Source organism: Pan paniscus, chromosome X, assembly GCF_029289425.2.
Source record: "Pan paniscus chromosome X, NHGRI_mPanPan1-v2.0_pri, whole genome shotgun sequence".
NCBI classification, from domain to species: Eukaryota; Metazoa; Chordata; class Mammalia; order Primates; family Hominidae; genus Pan; species Pan paniscus.
In genome coordinates this window covers 75,383,847-75,401,453 of record NC_073272.2, presented here as the reverse complement: position 1 = coordinate 75,401,453, position 17,607 = coordinate 75,383,847, and the positions used below count along the sequence as shown (strand labels likewise).

Sequence of the window (17,607 nt, the reverse complement as noted above, 5' to 3'; positions counted from 1 at the left end):
ATTGGAATAGTTTCAGAAGGAATGGTACCAGCTCCTCTTTGTACCTCTGGTAGAATTCGGCTGTGAATGCATCTGGTCCTGGACTTTTTTGGGTTGGTAGGATATTCATTATTGCCTCAATTTCAGAGCCTGTTATTGGTCTATTCAGGGATTCAACTTCTTCCTGGGTTTAGTCTTGGGAGGGTGTATATGTCAAGGAATTTATCCATTTTTCTAGATTTTCTAGTTTATTTGCGTTGAGGTGTTTATAGTATTCTCTGATGGTACTTTGTATTTCTGTGGGATCGGCAGCCAACAGACACATGAAAAAATACTGATCATCACTGGCCATCAGAGAAACGCAAATCAAAACCACAATGAAATACCATCTCACACCAGTTAGAATGGCAATCATTAACAAGTCAGGAAACAAAAGGTGCTGGAGAGGATGTGGAGAAATAGGAGCACTTTTACACTGTTGGTGGGACTGTAAACTAGTTCAACTATTGTGGAAGACAGTGTGGCGATTCCTCAAGGATCTAGAACTAGAAATTCCATTTGACCAAGCCATCCCATTACTGAGTATATACTCAAAGGATTATAAATCCTGCTGCTATAAAGACACATGCACACATATGTTTATTGTGACACTATTCACAATATCACAGACTTGGAACCAACCCAAATGTCCATCAATGATAGACCTGATTAAGAAAATGTGGCACATATACACCATGGAATAGTATGCAGCCATAAAAAAGGATGAGTTCATGTCCTTTGCAAGGACATGGATGAAGCTGGAAACCATCATTCTCAGCAAACTATGGCAAGGACAAAAAACCAAACACCGCATGTTCTCACTCATAGGTGGGAATTGAACAATGAGAACACTTGGACACAGCATGGGGAACATCACACATGGGGGCCTGTCGTGGGGTGGGGGGAGTGGGGAGGTGTAGCATTAGGAGATATACCTAGAGTAAATGATGAGTTAATGGGTGCAGCACACCAAAAGGGCGCATGTATACATATGTAACAAACCTGCACGTTGTGCATATGTACCCTAGAACTTAAAGTATAATAATCATAAAAAAGAAAATGGACTTTGAATCTTGACACACTTTATAAAACAGGATTTCTGGGTCTGTACTGTCCTTGGCTTGTGAAATTCTCATAGCACTGTGCTGATCAGCAAAGGGCCCAGAATTCTTTATGGTTTCTGATTCTTAAGAAAGTAAAAAAGTCAGGGATGGAAGCAAGACTTGGCACTGGACTATAAATTTGAAAGCATTCTATATATCAGGGAATGGAGGCAGCCTAATTTCTAGGATTGGAAACGTAGGGTACTTGACTGATTGAAGAGTAAGGGTTGATAGAATTGTGTGTTAGGGATTTTAAAACATTCATTGTAAAGTGGTTGCAACCGGAATCAGTTCAAGGCTTCAGATGTCAAAAGAAAAACTGGAGGTAGGCTTGGATCATTAGACTGCAAAGCACTTTGCTGGTCCGCGTTTGAGAATCAAAATTGCCCTTTGCTAAGGATATTGTCCTGAATATCAGAGTCCATTTTTCCAAAGCTTGGCCCTGATAATGCTGTGCACATGGCTATCTCGTTCTGTTTTATGAAATGCCCATATTTCCATTGTAAGGTACTGAAAGAGAAATGTGAAAAAGCAATAAGAATACTTGAAAGATAGAAACAGATTATGAACCTCCTGATGTGATCTCTTTTGAGGTGAGTGGTGGCTATTCTCAATAGGCCCTGACCCAAATTCTCAGCCCCAAGATGAAGCTCAAAATTACCTAAAGAATTGATGAAAAGCAAACATTTTCTGTAGTCCCACCTTGAGAACTGGGTTTTTTTTTTCCAAAGGGAAGGGAATAACTTTTATTGAGCTTCAGGTGAATGTCAGTTCATTCCATACACATACATTATTGCTTCTTACCCTAGAAGCAACTTATTGCTTTTCACATATTTGGGAAACAGAGACTTAGTAAGCTTCTTAGGAGATGCAGTAATGAACTAAAACTTCCTTGCCCTTCCAGCTGGATTTTAGTCACTGGAAAGCTATTTTCTTATATATTAATCTTATAACTGGTCACTTACTGAACCTGTTTGTTGCAAACAACTGTTTAGCGGAAGCTATAATGTGATGGGGGTCTGGACGTTTCTTTGTTTGGTATAGATATCAAAACTCAATTACGAAATGAAAGGCCACAAATAAATGTCTTTATGCAGACAGGAGTCTTCCAGGATCATTCGGCCTTGAGGATCCACAAATAAAAAGTTGATGGGGAAGGAAGGAATGGAATATTTTTGGCCCCTCCTGAGTGTACTGCTGTTTTTATTTTACTCTCAGAGCTCAGTATGACCATTATTATTATACCTTAACAGGTCACCAAAGGGGCAAGGTGCCAATCAGTTCACCCCTCAGTCTCTTGTGTAGTGCCTGTCATGTAGAGTGTGCCTCATCAATTATGTGTTGAGTGCACAAACAAACAAACAAAAAACATGTCAAGGAACAATGCAGTGTTGGATGGCATAGGAACTGTGCTCGTGATTGATGTGGGAAACAGTTTATGCACCAGAGATTGGGGACAGGATGGGCCATTTGTTAAAGTTCACAAGGCACTTCAAGATCATAGTGAGTCTGGGCTGAATCTGGGAGTCAAGATCTGAGAGCATCTTCTTAAGTTATGAGTGAGAGGTGCCCCATCTGGGATTTTGGTAAGACTCGTATGCTGTATCCTGGAAACTCCAAAGCCCTCAGTGAGGCAGTGAGAGTGCACGAGAGGGTTGGGACTATGGGAGAAGCACTGGGATTTATCGACTGTTGGTTGTAACTAGAACAGGCCTTGGCTAGGGGGAGGGAAGAATTCCACGCTCATTTATTGCAATTTGAAGCAATTTTATGGTAAGCCTTAAGGTTCAACAGGACCAGAGGTCAGAGGAATTTTACCTATTGGGAATAATGGTTACTTTGGAACTTGACTTGGGGACACAAACATCATTAGAGCTTAGAGAGTGGAGGTAAATTGATTCTTGCAATTCAGATGCCAATTAATATTTTTAATTTGTAACTCTTTGAAACTGTGCTTCATCCCCTCACCAATAATATTTTTTAATTGAGTCACTAAGTATTTTTTGTTTGTTTTTAAAATAGCAATAGAAAAGAAATTAAGAGAATAAAAGGAGTCTGAAGTAAATGCTTTTGAAAACCTGAATTAAACAAATGATTATCTAGGAAAATCTTAACACTTGAGAGTTAAAAATTCTCAGTAAATAAATTGCCCAGAATAATTTGTGGGACTTATTAAAGATCTAACTTCTCTTATCTACCAACATACCCCACCCCCTTCAGGGTTATAGCACTTTTCAAACTGGAATCTGTTCATCTGTCATCACCTCTGCTGGAAACTGAACTCCTTCCAGAGAGAAGAAAGGAGTTTATGTAGTGAGAGAGGGGCAAGCTACAAGTTCAACTCGTTACCTTTAACCTGCACATTACTGCAGGTGAGTCATACAATTGTCTCACTGAATGAAGGCAGGTGTTGGGGGTCTTTCCCAACCAGAAAGCTGTTAGCCCAGGACCTGATGCTATCTCTTGCTTGGATAAATTTCTTCAGCCACCTATATGAAGGCCCAAGTGGTTTCCATTCTGACAACCACAGTCCTATGTTACACACCTTCAATTGGCTAAATAAAAACTTATGTTTTGACTAATAGCTTCTAGCAGGGTGAAGAGGTCAAAGCAGTGAGGAGTAACTAGCCATGACTCTGAAAAATGGCAGACACTGAAGCAGAAGCACAACCAAGAGACAGAAATGTCCTGTAAATTAAGTGAGGAAAGTATTACAAGGAGGAGGAAGTGATCAATTGTGTCAAATTCTACTTTTCAGTCAAGTAAGACCAGCCTGAGAAATAATCACTAGGTTTAACAATATGCAGGTTATTTGGGGACCTTGAGCTATTTCCATGGAGTGGGGGATAAAAGCTTGACTAGGGTGGGTTCAAGAAAAAAATGAGAGTACATAAGTGAACAAATCAAGACCACATAATGATTTTTGAGGAAGTTTGGTGTACAGAGATGATGCAGTAGGTGGAGTGGGTTGTACAGTTAAGGTAGGGTGTTTTGTTTCTTTCTTGTTGGTTTTGTTGTTGTTGTTGCAAGGGAGACTTTGTGGAATCTTTGTGTACTGATGGGAATCATCCAGTACATAAAGGTAAATTGATGATGTGGCAAAGAGCACAGACAGCATTGCTGGGACCATGCATTGAATAGTCAAGAAGGGGTGTAATCTAGTGGCCAACGGTATGTATGGGTTTTCATAGGAATGTAGAGAGTTTATCCATAGTGATGAAAGGGAAAGCAGAGTATCAAGTTGCAGATGCATGGAAGTGAGAAGTTTTTAAAGGCTATTCCTTTACTTTCATGTTCTCAGTGTCATCAGTTGAGACTGTGGCTGATATGGTTTGGCTGTGTCCTTACCCAAATCTCATCTTGAATTCCCACATGTTGTGGGAGGGACCCGTTAGGAGGTAATTGAATCATGGGGGCAGGTCTTTCCTGTGCTGTTCTTCATGATAATGAATAAGTCTCACAAGATCTGATGGTTTTAAAAAGAGAAGTTTCCCCGCACAAGCTCTCTTCTCTTGTCTGCCACTATGTGAGATGTGCCTTTCATCTTCAGCTGTGATTGTGAGGCCTCCCCAGCCACATGAAACTGTAAGTCCATTAAACCTCTTTCTGTTGTAAATTGTCCAGTCTTGGGTATGTCTTTATTAGCAGCATGAGGACAGACTAATACAGTGGGTATTCCAGTAGTAAATGGAATTCTGCAAATGATAAGGTGTGAACTGCAATGGAGTGAGTAGACAGGGGAAGTGCAGAAAGTTGCACTGCCATATACTTGACACTATTCTAGGCACAGGAGATGCAGTCATGGGAACACACATTTGGAGCATATGTTCACTCATGGGTGTTAGTTTGGTAACAAGGTGGCGTAGGAGGAAGTATGTGGTACTTGGTTCCCTTGACCGGCTTCGGGGCAAAGGATACCTATTCTGATAAAACACAGGCCTTGGCCTCCAGATAAAACAAAGCTCATTCTGACTACTCCTCATCTGGAGGCACGGGGATGGAGGATGGGGAGGGGATGGTGTTGGAACACTGAGGGGCCTAGTGGCCTATTTCTCTGCAGCTGAGAGATAAGGTATTTTCCTCCTAAGAGTCAGCCCCTCTCCAACAGATACTCCACTAACCTTTGCTGTCAAATGTCTGGCTCACCCTCCTACTCTGTCTGGCTTCTGGTTGCTATGGCAATGTGTCCAGGAGCACTGCTCTCCCAGTGTAAATGAGTGGGAGCCTGTTAATGTAGACAGGGGTGCATTGTGGGACCAGGGGAAAATCCTTGAAGGCAAGAATAGCCTAATACACTTAGGTACTTCAGTGACTAACAGCTTTCAAAGCCCCTCCACCAGGCATTTACACCACCACTGCCAGAAGGCAGGGGAGGTAAATTGCAAACAGGGAGCCTTAGAGCACATAGCAGAGGCTTTCATTAGTGTCATTTCCCAGAAAAATCCAGTGTGTTAGGAAGTCTTCACTTGCTCATGTTCCAAGGTAGTCTCAGTGTGCTCTCACTAGTAGTGCTCTGTCTTACAGAACTGCTGAGCACCAAGCACTATGAGAACCTTAAGTATATGCCAGGTAATTTAATAGGAACTAGGGATACTCAGTGAAAATGACATGTTCACAGGTGTGGGTTTGTGGTCATGGCAGGGTTAGCCTAAGGGCACAAGTTCTGATGTCAACCCAGACATTCATCTTTAATAGGGGACAGCCTTCCTCATTCTCACTCTAACTTTTTTCTTCCATGAAGCACACAGGGGCAAAGATAAAGGTAGGGCTGAGGTTTGTCTAAAGTTCTGAGGTGCTCATTTTCCCCTTCTCTGTAGCTGAGACCCTCTTTGTCTTAACTCCATCAGTCTTGCTCAGCCATGCAAGCTTCCAGACCCATAATCAGCTTTGAGTATCAGTGTCCAGAAGCACAATGGCCTAGTCTGCCTGGTGGCTGGTTTCTATGGCAATCCTGCCAAGAGCTTTTTTCCCTAAATGAAATAAAAAGAGAGAATAAAAGAAGGGTGGGTGGCTGCCCATGTGGAGAAGGGAAAATAATTAAAATTTGAATATCCTAATTAGACTAACTGATAGACTTTTAAATTTAACAGGCCGCAAATACAGGCCAAGGCAGCAGGGGAACTGACTGGGAAAAGAGAGTTTCAAACAAGTAAAAAAAAAAAGGCCCTTTTTCATTTAAGAAACTTCTATGGAAAGTTGAAAGATAAGGAAATGTGTCACTAGATTAGGAGTAGGACTCAGGATGAACTCAGTAATTGGTACTGCCCATTGAAAAATCCAGACTCAAATCCATCTACTTGGAGCATGTTGGCAGGAAGGTGTCCAGAATTACTTCCCTGGGAAGAGAATGGGCCTGGTGCCCCTCCCTCTGGTCTGGTGGCTGAGGGTACATGCCAAGGTGTTGACACCCAGGCCCATAGCGCCCATGGCATCCAGGTCGGAGATAGTTTGAAGCACTCAGCTACTCTGTTGTCTACTTGTTTGTAGGTTAAGATCTGCCTCATTTTCCTTCTTTCAGCATCTCTTCTGCAGTTAACATTCTGGACTCTATAATCAGCTTAGATGTCTAATGACTCGTCATGGCTTAATAGGTCCTAGCTGCTGGTTGCTATGGTGATGCAGCCAGGAGCTCTGCTCACTAAGTTAAAATAAGAGAGAACCTGAGGTGGGTAGGGGACAGTGCATGGAGAGGGTCAAGATTGAAGGTGACAATAAGCTAATTACACTAATTGATAGCTTTTTCTAACTAAAATATCCATAAATACATGCCCCAGGACAAAGGTAGAGGGAGCTTACCTGGGAAAATAAAGTATCAAGCACAAAAGAAGAGGCTTTCGCTACAGCCATTTCCAAGAAGCAATCCAGAGGATAAGAAAAGGCTCTATCTGCTCAAGATCAGAGGATACGGGTCTTATGAACACACAGACATGTTAGGGGATCAAGGTCCTCATTTGTGGGAGTCTAAGACTCCTCCCTTGTCAGTCATGGCTGCTTAGATGGGGAACTGAGGCTCAGAAGTGGAAAGGGACTAGAACTAAATCACATGCTAGGTTAGCAGCAGAGCTGTGAGTGGAGTTCAAGGCCCTGCATCACCATGTCAGAGCTCTCTCTATGACTCCCATCGACCTCCAGATAGAGCCCAGGATGGTCAACCCCCGCCCCCCATTTTACAGATGAAATGAATCCCAGAAAAGGGAAGAAAATTGGCCAGGGTAACACAGTTTCTTCTGAAATGAGAACACAGTTCTCCTGGCTTTTAAAGTGGATCAGGTAAATGGCCAGTCAGTCAAAAATTAGGTCAGAGACAATGGAAACAGACAAAGGAGCACCATACTTTACAGGAATTCTACACAATTTATAAGCCAGGGTAAAAAAAGATTCTCAGTGATTCTAAGTGATGGGAAGAAATGGGTGCCATTAAAAGAGAGAGAGGGGAAAAGGAACAAAGGAGAAAAAGGGACACAGAAAAGCTCCCCTGTATACGACTGTGATTTTCTTTGGAAACAGTCCCTTCCTTGAGCAACAGGTAGAAATAAGATTCAGAGGTTTTCCTCCCAGAATATCTTGCTAGAGAACCTAGGGGAGTGTGATGCTAATTTGCAGGTGTCTGAGCAGCCTCTCATCAGCGTATAGATAAAAAAAAAAAAAATTAGTACATCAGAGTGAAGAAATGACATCCCCAATATCAGACTCTGCTTTAAGGTCAAAGCTGTTAGTGGATCCCAGCCCTTATGATGACCTTGACAGGGCTCTGTCTAGCAGGAGTGTAGGCAGCAGGAAGAGCACTCTCTATGTGCCTGGCACTTCCATGAGGAGATTATGATTACACCTGGGAGTCAGGGGACATGATGAGAGAGAGGCATCCCCCATGCACTTTCCTGAAAGGACCTGGTTCCCCTTCCTCTGGTCTGTGGGCAAAGGATACATGGCTTCAACCATTAAGACTTTAAAGTACAGCCGGAGAAAATAATGACTGTGGTCAGTATTGACACAGAAACAGTTAAAAGCACTCGCTCCCTCCTACCGTCCGCTGACGTGGAGGGCCGGAGGTGGCGGCGGCGGCGGAAGCGGCAGCGGCAGCAGCGGCGGCGGCGGCAGCGGCGGCTGCGGCCGCGGCGGCGGCGGCGGCGGCGGATGCCTGCGTCCCAGGCTCGCGGGCGGCAGGCCCGGGTGAGTGCACACCCGGCGCGCGGCCGGGCTCCCGGATGTGTTACCTTGTCCCGCTGCAGCCGAGATGCCAGGGGAGCGGGGCCTTCCACACCCCTCCGTGTGTGCGTGACTTGTGCATCACGGACAATTTTGCTGAGGGAGATTTCACTATGGCGGATTATGCCTTGTTAGAAGATTGCCCTTACGTGGACGATTGTGTCTTTGCTGCTGAATTTATGACCGATGATTATGTTCGTGTGACTCAGCTTTACTGTGATGGGGTGGGTAAGCAATATAAAGATTATGTCCAAAGTGAGAGGAATTTAGAATTTGACATCTGCAGTATATGGTGTAGTAAACCAATTTCTGTCCTGCAAGATTATTGTGATGCCATTAAAATAAACATCTTCTGGCCACTTCTGTTTCAACATCAAAACAGTTCTGTAATATCACGATTGCATCCCTGTGTGGACGCCAACAATTCACGTGCTTCCGAGATAAATTTGAAGAGATTACAACATCTTGAGTTGATGGAAGATATTGTGGATTTGGCAAAGAAAGTTGCTAATGATTCACTCCTTATTGGAGGCTTATTGAGAATTGGTTATAAAATAGAAAATAAAATCTTGGCAATGGAAGAAGCTCTGAATTGGATAAAATATGCAGGCGATGTAACAATTCTAACTAAATTAGGATCAATTGACAATTGTTGGCCTATGTTAAGTATTTTCTTTACTGAATACAAGTACCACATAACTAAAATTGTAATGGAAGACTGCAATTTGCTTGAAGAACTTAAAACCCAAAGTTGTATGGATTGTATAGAGCAAGGAGAACTAATGAAAATGAAAGGAAATGAAGAGTTTTCCAAAGAAAGATTTGATATAGCTATTATCTATTACACCAGAGCCATTGAATATAGACCTGAAAACCACCTTCTTTATGGTAACCGAGCTCTCTGTTTTCTTCGTACTGGACAGTTTAGAAATGCACTCGGTGATGGAAAGAGAGCCACTATTCTGAAGAACACTTGGCCAAAGGGTCATTATCGTTATTGTGATGCTCTTTCTATGCTGGGGGAATATAACTGGGCCCTGCAAGCAAACATAACAGCTCAAAAACTCTGTAAAAATGACCCTGAGGGAATCAAGGATCTAATTCAGCAGCATGTAAAGTTACAAAAACAAATAGAAGACCTACAAGGTCGAACAGCAAATAAGAATCCAATTAAAGCCTTTTATGAAAACAGGGCTTACACACCTAGGAGTTTATCAGCACCTGTATTTAGTACTTCACTTAACTTTGTGGAGAAGGAAAGAGATTTCAGAAAAATTAATCACGAAATGGCTAACGGTGGTAATCAGAATCTAAAGGTGATGGATGAGGCATTGATGGTAGATGATTGTGACTGTCATCCTGAATTTTCACCACCATCAAGTCAGCCTCCGAAACATAAAGGAAAACAAAAATCTCGAAACAATGAATCAGAAAAGTTCAGTTCTAGTTCACAATTGACTTTACCAGCAGATTTGAAGAACATCTTGGAGAAACAGTTTTCTAAATCTTCCAGAGGTGCACACCAGGATTTTGCTAATATAATGACAATGCTGAGAAGCTTAATTCAAGACGGCTATACAGCCTTATTGGAGCAGCGTTGCCGCAGTGCTGCACATGCCTTTACAGAGTTGCTGAATGGTTTAGATCCTCAAAAAATAAAGCAATTGAACCTGGCCATGATTAACTATGTCTTGGTTGTCTATGGACTTGCCATTTCACTCCTTGGAATAGGACAGCCTGAAGAACTATCTGAAGCTGAAAACCAGTTTAAGAGGATTATTGAACACTACCACAATGAGGGACTTGATTGCTTGGCCTACTGTGGAATTGGAAAAGTATATTTGAAAAAAAACAGATTTCTAGAAGCTCTCAATCACTTTGAGAAAGCAAGAACCTTGATTTATCGTCTTCCTGGAGTGTTAACTTGGCCCACAAGTAATGTGATTATTGAAGAGTCTCAGCCAGAAAAAATAAAGATGCTGTTAGAGAAATTTGTTGAAGAATGCAAGTTCCCTCCAGTGCCAGATGCCATTTGTTGCTATCAGAAGTGCTGTGGATATTCTAAGATGCAGATATACATAACTGATCCAGACTTTAAGGGTTTTATACGCATCAGCTGTTGCCAGTACTGTAAAATAGAATTTCACATGAATTGCTGGAAGAAGTTAAAAACTACAACCTTTAATGATAAAATTGACAAGGATTTTCTACAAGGAATATGTCTTACCCCTGACTGTCAAGGTGTCATTTCTAAGATTATCATCTTCAGCAGTGGTGGTCAAGTTAAATGTGAATTTGAACACAAGGTCATAAAAGAAAAGGTTCCTCCAAGACCTATTCTGAAACAGAAATGTTCTAGCCTAGAGAAACTAAGACTGAAAGAAGACAAAAAATTGAAGAGAAAGATCCAAAAAAAAGAAGCAAAAAAATTAGCACAAGAAAGAATGGAGGAGGACTTAAGAGAAAGTAATCCACCCAAAAACGAAGAGCAGAAAGAAACTGTAGACAATGTTCAGCATTGTCAGTTCCTTGATGACAGAATTCTACAGTGTATAAAGCAGTATGCTGACAAGATTAAATCCGGCATATGGAATACAGCCACGCTTCTCAAAGAATTGCTTTCTTGGAAAGTTTTGAGCACAGAGGACTATACAACCTGTTTTTCAAGCAGAAATTTTCTAAATGAAGCAGTGGACTATGTTATTCATCACTTGATTCAAGAAAAGAACAGAGTAAAGACAAGAATATTTCTGCATGTTTTGAGTGAGCTTAAAGAAGTGGAGCCCAAATTAGCCGCCTGGATCCAAAAACTTAATAGCTTTGGCTTAGATGCCACAGGACCTTTCTTTTCTCGGTATGAAGTATCTCTTAAACAGCTTGATTTTAGCATCATGACTTTCCTCTGGAATGAGAAATATGGTCACAAACTAGACTCTATAGAAGGAAAGCAACTTGATTATTTCTTTGAGCCAACATCATCGAAGGAAGCCCGCTGTTTAATATGGCTGCTAGAAGAACACAGAGACAAGTTCCCAGCATTACATAGTGCTTTAGATGAATTCTTTGATATAATGGACAGCCGCTGTACTGTGTTAAGGAAACAAGACAGTGGCGAAGCACCGTTTAGTTCTACCAAGGTGAAAAACAAAGGCAAGAAAAAGAAACCAAAGGATTCAAAGCCTATGTTAGTTGGGTCTGGAACAACTTCAGTAACTCCAAATAATGAGATCATCACTTCAAGTGAAGACCATAGCAATCAAAATTCAGATACTGCAGGCCCATTTGCAGTGCCTGACCATCTTCGGCAAGACGTAGAAGAATTTGAAGCTCTCTATGACCAACACAGTAATGAATATGTTGTCCGCAATAAGAAGCTATGGGACATGAACCCAAAACAAAAATGTTCAACTCTATATGATTACTTCTCTCAGTTGTTGGAGGAACATGGTCCCTTGGACACGAGTCACAAGATGTTCTCTGAAGAATATGAGTTTTTCCCAGAAGAAACTCGACCAATACTAGAAAAAGCAGGAGGTTTAAAATCTTTTCTCTTGGGATGTCCCCGTTTTGTTGTGATTGACAACTGTATTGCATTGAAGAAAGTTGCATCACGGCTCAAGAAAAAAAGAAAGAAGAAAAACATTAAAACAAAAGTAGAAGACATTTCAAAAGCAGGAGAGTATTTACAAGTTAAACTACCACTTAATTCAGCTGCTAGGGAATTTAAACCAGATGTAAAGTCTAAACCAGTATCAGGTTCATCTTCAGCACCAGGTTCTGAAGATGTGAAACCCAAACCTTTGTCTGCAAATTCTCCCAAGCCAGCTTGTGAAGATGTGAAGGCCAAACCAGTATCCGATAATTCTTCTAGACAAGTTTCTGAGGATGGGAAACCCAAAGGGGTCTCTTCTAATTCTCCCAAACCAGGCTCTGAGGATGCAAATTACAAGCGAGTCTCCTCTAATTCTCCCAAACCGGTTCTTGAGGATGTGAAACCAACTTATTGGGCTCAATCCCATTTGGTCACAGGATACTGTACGTATCTTCCTTTCCAGAGATTTGATAACACCCGGACATCGCCAGCATACATAAATGTGTTACCAGGTTTGCCCCAGTACACCAGCATATATACACCCTTGGTCAGCCTTTCTCCTGAATATCAGCTACCAAGATCAGTACCAGTGGTGCCGTCTTTTGTAGCCAATGACAGAGCAGATAAAAATGCTACTGCCTATTTTGAGGGTCATCATTTGAATGCTGAGAATGCTGCTGGTCACCAGATTGCCTCCGAAACACAGATCCTTGAGGATTCTTCGTTAATATCGGTAAAGTCACAGTGCAGCACAGGTGATGCTCATACAGTCCTGAGTGAGTCTAACAGAAAAGATGGGCACTGTGGAAATTCTAACAACAAATGTGAAGTAATTCCAGAAAGCACCAGTGCAGTAACAAACATTCCACAGGTGCAGATGGTTGCCATACAGGTATCTTGGAACATAACACACCAAGAAGTCAATACTGAGCCATATAATCCTTCTGAGAAACAACAAGGGGAAATTTCACGGATTGAAAAGGAGTACCAAGTATTACAAGACCAACTTAAAGAAGCGTATGAAAATTATGAGCAGATGAAACTTAAGGGCTTAGAAGAGACCAGGGACCTGGAAGAAAAGTTGAAAAGGCACTTAGAAGAAAACAAGATATCAAAGACAGAATTAGATTGGTTGCTTCAAGATTTGGAAAGAGAAATTAAAAAATGGCAAGAGGAAAAAAAAGAAATCCAAAAAACACTAAAATCACTGAAGAAGAAAATTAAAAAGGTTTCAAATGCCAATGAAATGTATACCCAGAAAAATGATGGAAAGGATAAGGAACATGAATTACATCTGGATCAGTCCCTTGAAATCAGCAACACACTTACAAACGAGAAAACGAAAATAAAAGAGTGTATAAAGAAAGGGAAAAAGGATTATGAAGAGAGTCATCAGAGAGCTGTGGCTGCAGAGGTATCCGTACTTGAAAACTGGAAGGAGAGTGAAGTGTATAAGCTACAGATCATGCAGTCACAAGCAGAAGCCTATCTGAAGAAGCTGGAGCTGATTAGCCATGATCCTGCAGCATATCCTGATATGGAGTCTGATATATGTTCATGGGAATTGTTTCTTTCTAATGTTACAAAAGAAACTGAGAAAGCAAAGTCTCAGTTTGAAGAACAAATTAAGGCAATTAAAAATGGTTCTCGGCTCAGTGAACTTTCTAAAGTGCAGATTTCCGAGCTTTCATTTCCTGCCTGTAACACGGTTCATCCTGAGTTACTCCCTGAGTCTTCAGGCCATGATGACCAAGGATTTATGACTTCTGCAAGCGATGTGACTGGAAACCAAGCAGCACTTCACAGGGATCCCAGTGTGTTCTCTGCCGGCGATTCCCCAGGGGAGGCTCCTTCTGCACTGTTGCCAGGGCCACCCCCCTCTCAGCCTGAAGCCACTCAGCTGCCAGGGCCAAAAGGGGCTGGCCAGGCAGCTCTGTCAGAGCAAAGCCCTGCGGCTGATCAGAAGCAGCCTGTTCCTCCAGGATGTGCTGCATGTTCAAGCCAGTCTCCAAAAAAGCCATTCAATAGTATTATTGAGCACCTGTCAGTGGTATTCCCATGTTACAACAGCACTGAGCTTGCTGGTTTTATTAAAAAAGTGAGAAGCAAAAACAAGAACTCACTTTCAGGATTGAGTATTGATGAAATTGTCCAAAGAGTGACAGAACACATTCTAGATGAACAGAAAAAGAAAAAGCCAAACCTAGGAAAGGACAAGAGAACTTATGAGCCCAGCTCTGCCGCCCACGTGACCAGGTCCTCCGAGGGCCCACCCTTGGCGGTTGTTGCACCATCACCCAAAACCAAGGGGCAGAAAGCAGAAGATGTCCCTGTGAGGGTTGCACCGGGTGCAAGTTCCTGTGAAATATGTCACGAGGTGTTCAAATCAAAAAACGTGCGTGTGCTCAAATGTGGGCACAAGTATCACAAAGGGTGTTTTAAGCAGTGGCTTAAAGGGCAGAGTGCTTGCCCAGCCTGCCAGACTTGTGATCTCCTGTCAGAAGAGTAGCCTGCACCTTCTGGAAGAGGCTGGCCCAGTGAGGATCAGGAGCCGCCTTCCTGCTCCTCTAGGTAGTCACACTTCACTAAAGCGTCATCCACCAGCGTGTTGAATCGGAAGAATGACAATTTCCTACCATTGGTGTAAAAAGCAAACATCTGAAGACCCTTGTGCATTGTGTGTTACAAAGCTAAATCCATGGAAATCGTTAATATCATTGATATTAAGTAATTTCCCCACTCTGAGTGAATACTTTGATGATGGCCAAGCAGTGGCTAACAAAATGATGGCTACCACACTCATGGGTCGCTGGGGCTATGCAGGGCTCTTTGAGGTGGGTAGTTTCTTTTGGAAAGTACTGTGAGCGCCTCAAAGCAGTATTCTAGTGATAAGAATTCTTAACATATTCGGCCGGGCGCGGTGGCTCACGCCTGTAATCCCAGTACTTTGGGAGGCCGAGGCGGGCAGATCACCTGAGGTCAGGAGTTCGAGACCAGCCTCAACATGGAGAAACCCCGTCTCTACTAAAAACACAAAATTAGCCAGGCGTGGTGGTGCATGCCCGTAATCCCAGCTACTCGGGAGGCTGAGGCAGGAGAATTGCTTGAACCTCGGAGGCGGAGGTTGTGGTGAGCCGAGATTGCGCCATTGCACGCCAGCCTGGGCAACAAGAGCGAAACTCTGTCTCAAAAAAAAAAGAATTTTTAACATATTCAAGCGCCCCATGTTTGTTCCCCTTTTGTGTTTGAAAAACCTGTTCAGTAGCTCCGCAAGAGAGATGATACTGACTTTTAAAATTTTTTACAAGAGTCTGTATTCCTGAAAATATGCCTATATTTTTCCTCAAAGATTCTGCATTTTAAGAATGGGCATAAGCAAACTACATTTTAATAATTTATAGTTAATGTTAAAATATTGGCTGATTGAGACCAAAAGATTCAAATCTCCTCTTTGTGAAATCCCAGCTGCATTTCATTTTTTATTATTTTATGTTCCCCTCAATAGATTGTTTTAAGTGTTTACTTTTCATCTTTTATAGATGTAATCTGATTTTCAAAAATCGTTAACAGTTTTTAATTAGTATTGACTAAGACTTTTTCCCCCTGGAATCGAGGCTGTGTGTCCATCATCCCAGCCCCCGGTTGGAGACTGCTCTTTGAACTCTGCTGCCCTCCTCAGCAGCTTTTGTCCTCTTCTGTGAGTCAGTCAGCAAGTTCTTGGGATCCGCATCCAGCCGTGCTGAGCACACAACAGGCTGTGTATGGAAATGGCCACCATCATTCTCCTTCCCGACCCCACCACAAAAAGAGAAGCTGTGTCTTTAGACAACCCTGAGCTGTCTGTGTTACAATCATTCTGTGTTTGACATTTGTGTAAAGTAATGCATGCAATCTTGTACTGTGGCCTAAGAACAAAACTGTAACTGCATTTGAAACCATGAAAAAATTAGATATTGTTTTGTGACTTTTAGACAGTGATAAATGTAGAACCATGAATTCTGGACACATTCCATTTCTCTCCAACATGAAGGATCAAAAAATGTTTTTCAATGTGTTCTTTGTTCCACTGTAAACTTAGAGTCATGAGATTATGAGCTGATTTGGTCACCTTCCTCTGCCTTTGTTCACCGTGAGTTCTGATGTCTTAGTGACTTAGTTCAAAGAAGCTTATGTCTTAGTTTGAAACAGGTTCTCCACGGTGGCCCCCAAAACATTGTCTGCATATCCATAAGAATTGAGCGCTATGGGTGTCAACATGCAGAAAGATCAGTTTGCAGCAGCAAGTACAAAAGGAGAAGAGGAATATCTGTCGAATGAGTGTGTTTTGTACATAACTTCAGATACTTGTGAACATGCCTTATATTTGTCCAACAACTGTCAGAATAAAGAACATTCTAAAACGAGCAAAAAAAAAAAAAAAAGAAAGAAAGAAAAAAGAAAGAGTTAAAAGCAAAAGGTGATAAGTTACCAGAGGTGCCCTGTAAAGAACTTGGCTGATGTGTGCAAAGGACCAGAAGGTTTACAATGATTACTTTAATAAAAATATTGGGAACAATTGAGGTTGGGAAAATCATGGAAACTGGTTCAGATTGAGGAGACTTAGAGTCAGCCAGAAAAATGATGACCACAGAAAAGAAGAGACATAATGCAGGAAGGACTCTGCAAGGATTAGCTGAATATAGATATCTGGAGGGGTGGGGATAGCTGGAAGAAGGCCCTATGTGGATAACTGCAAGAGGGTTGGGGCTGTTAACAGAGAATGAAAAGGGTAAAAGAGAGAGGAGGAAGAAAAAGAGAGGAAGAAGGTAAAATAGAGAGAAAAAAAGATTAAGACAAAGACACAAAGATAATGATGAAGAAGAAATAAAGGATAAGGAGAAAGGAGAAGGAGATGGAGGTGAATGAAGAAAGAAGAGAAATGAAGGGCAGGAAAGTAGACAGAACCTTGTCCGTCACTGTGATACTTGTTTGAAAAATACCAGACACACAGCACAGTCTACTTTCACAGCAGCTAGGGCTAATCTACAGCTGTATATGTGTGTGCACACACATATGCACACTTCCATAGAAACATGGTTGACACCCTGGATGTTACTTCTGTAGTTGAAAAAAGACCCCTTCCCTCCATCCCTTGATCCCTACTTCTGCTCCAGTTATAGCCTCTTTCTAGAAATCTTTCTAGGTTTCTGGCCTATCCTCCTCCTGGTGGGCAGTACTGTTCCTTTTGCACACAAAGCAGAGCCATCGTGGAAAGGCAGTTCTGGAGAGCCCCATGAACAGGTGTGCAAACCAGGACCAGACAGATCTGGAAAAAGCAGACAGCTAGAGGTTGGTGCAAGGGGTACAGGCAGGTAAGCAGGGATGATCCACCAGACCAAAGGCAGGAGCTGCCTTCCCCTTTTTACTTCAGCATGGCTCAATAGCCTCACTCTTCAAAACCAGAAACAAATTGTCCATTTCAGGCCTTTCTTTTGGGAGGTATGATAAGAAAACAGCCAAGACCATGGTGACAGGAGATCCTCTTTCTCTCTAACTTGCAAATAGGGAAGAGATAGACATGGTCCATATGAGGCAGGACAATATGTTTAAGTGAGAACTTATGAGAAACCGTCCCACATTGCCTTTAAAATTCTGACAAAAAGTTGTCCCATAGGTCTCTGTGTTCACATGTGATAGTCTACCTTTCTC

The 17,607-nt window shown here is 42.1% G+C and overlaps 1 protein-coding gene across 1 annotated transcript; it reads left to right on the top strand.

Annotated features, from left to right (window-relative positions):
• Positions 1–8,224: 8,224 nt before the first annotated feature.
• Positions 8,225–16,816, top strand: LOC100979877 (E3 ubiquitin-protein ligase TTC3-like). The gene has a single exon (XM_034949930.3). It carries the CDS (start codon positions 8,327–8,329, stop codon positions 14,426–14,428), a length of 6,102 nt encoding a protein of 2,033 aa, XP_034805821.1. The 5' UTR covers positions 8,225–8,326; the 3' UTR covers positions 14,429–16,816.
• Positions 16,817–17,607: the final 791 nt, after the last annotated feature.

Excerpts from the sequence above, each read along its gene's own strand:
- LOC100979877 (XM_034949930.3), top strand. The coding sequence starts at position 8,327 with ATGTGTTACCTTGTCCCGCTGCAGCCGAGATGCCAGGGGAGCGGGGCC.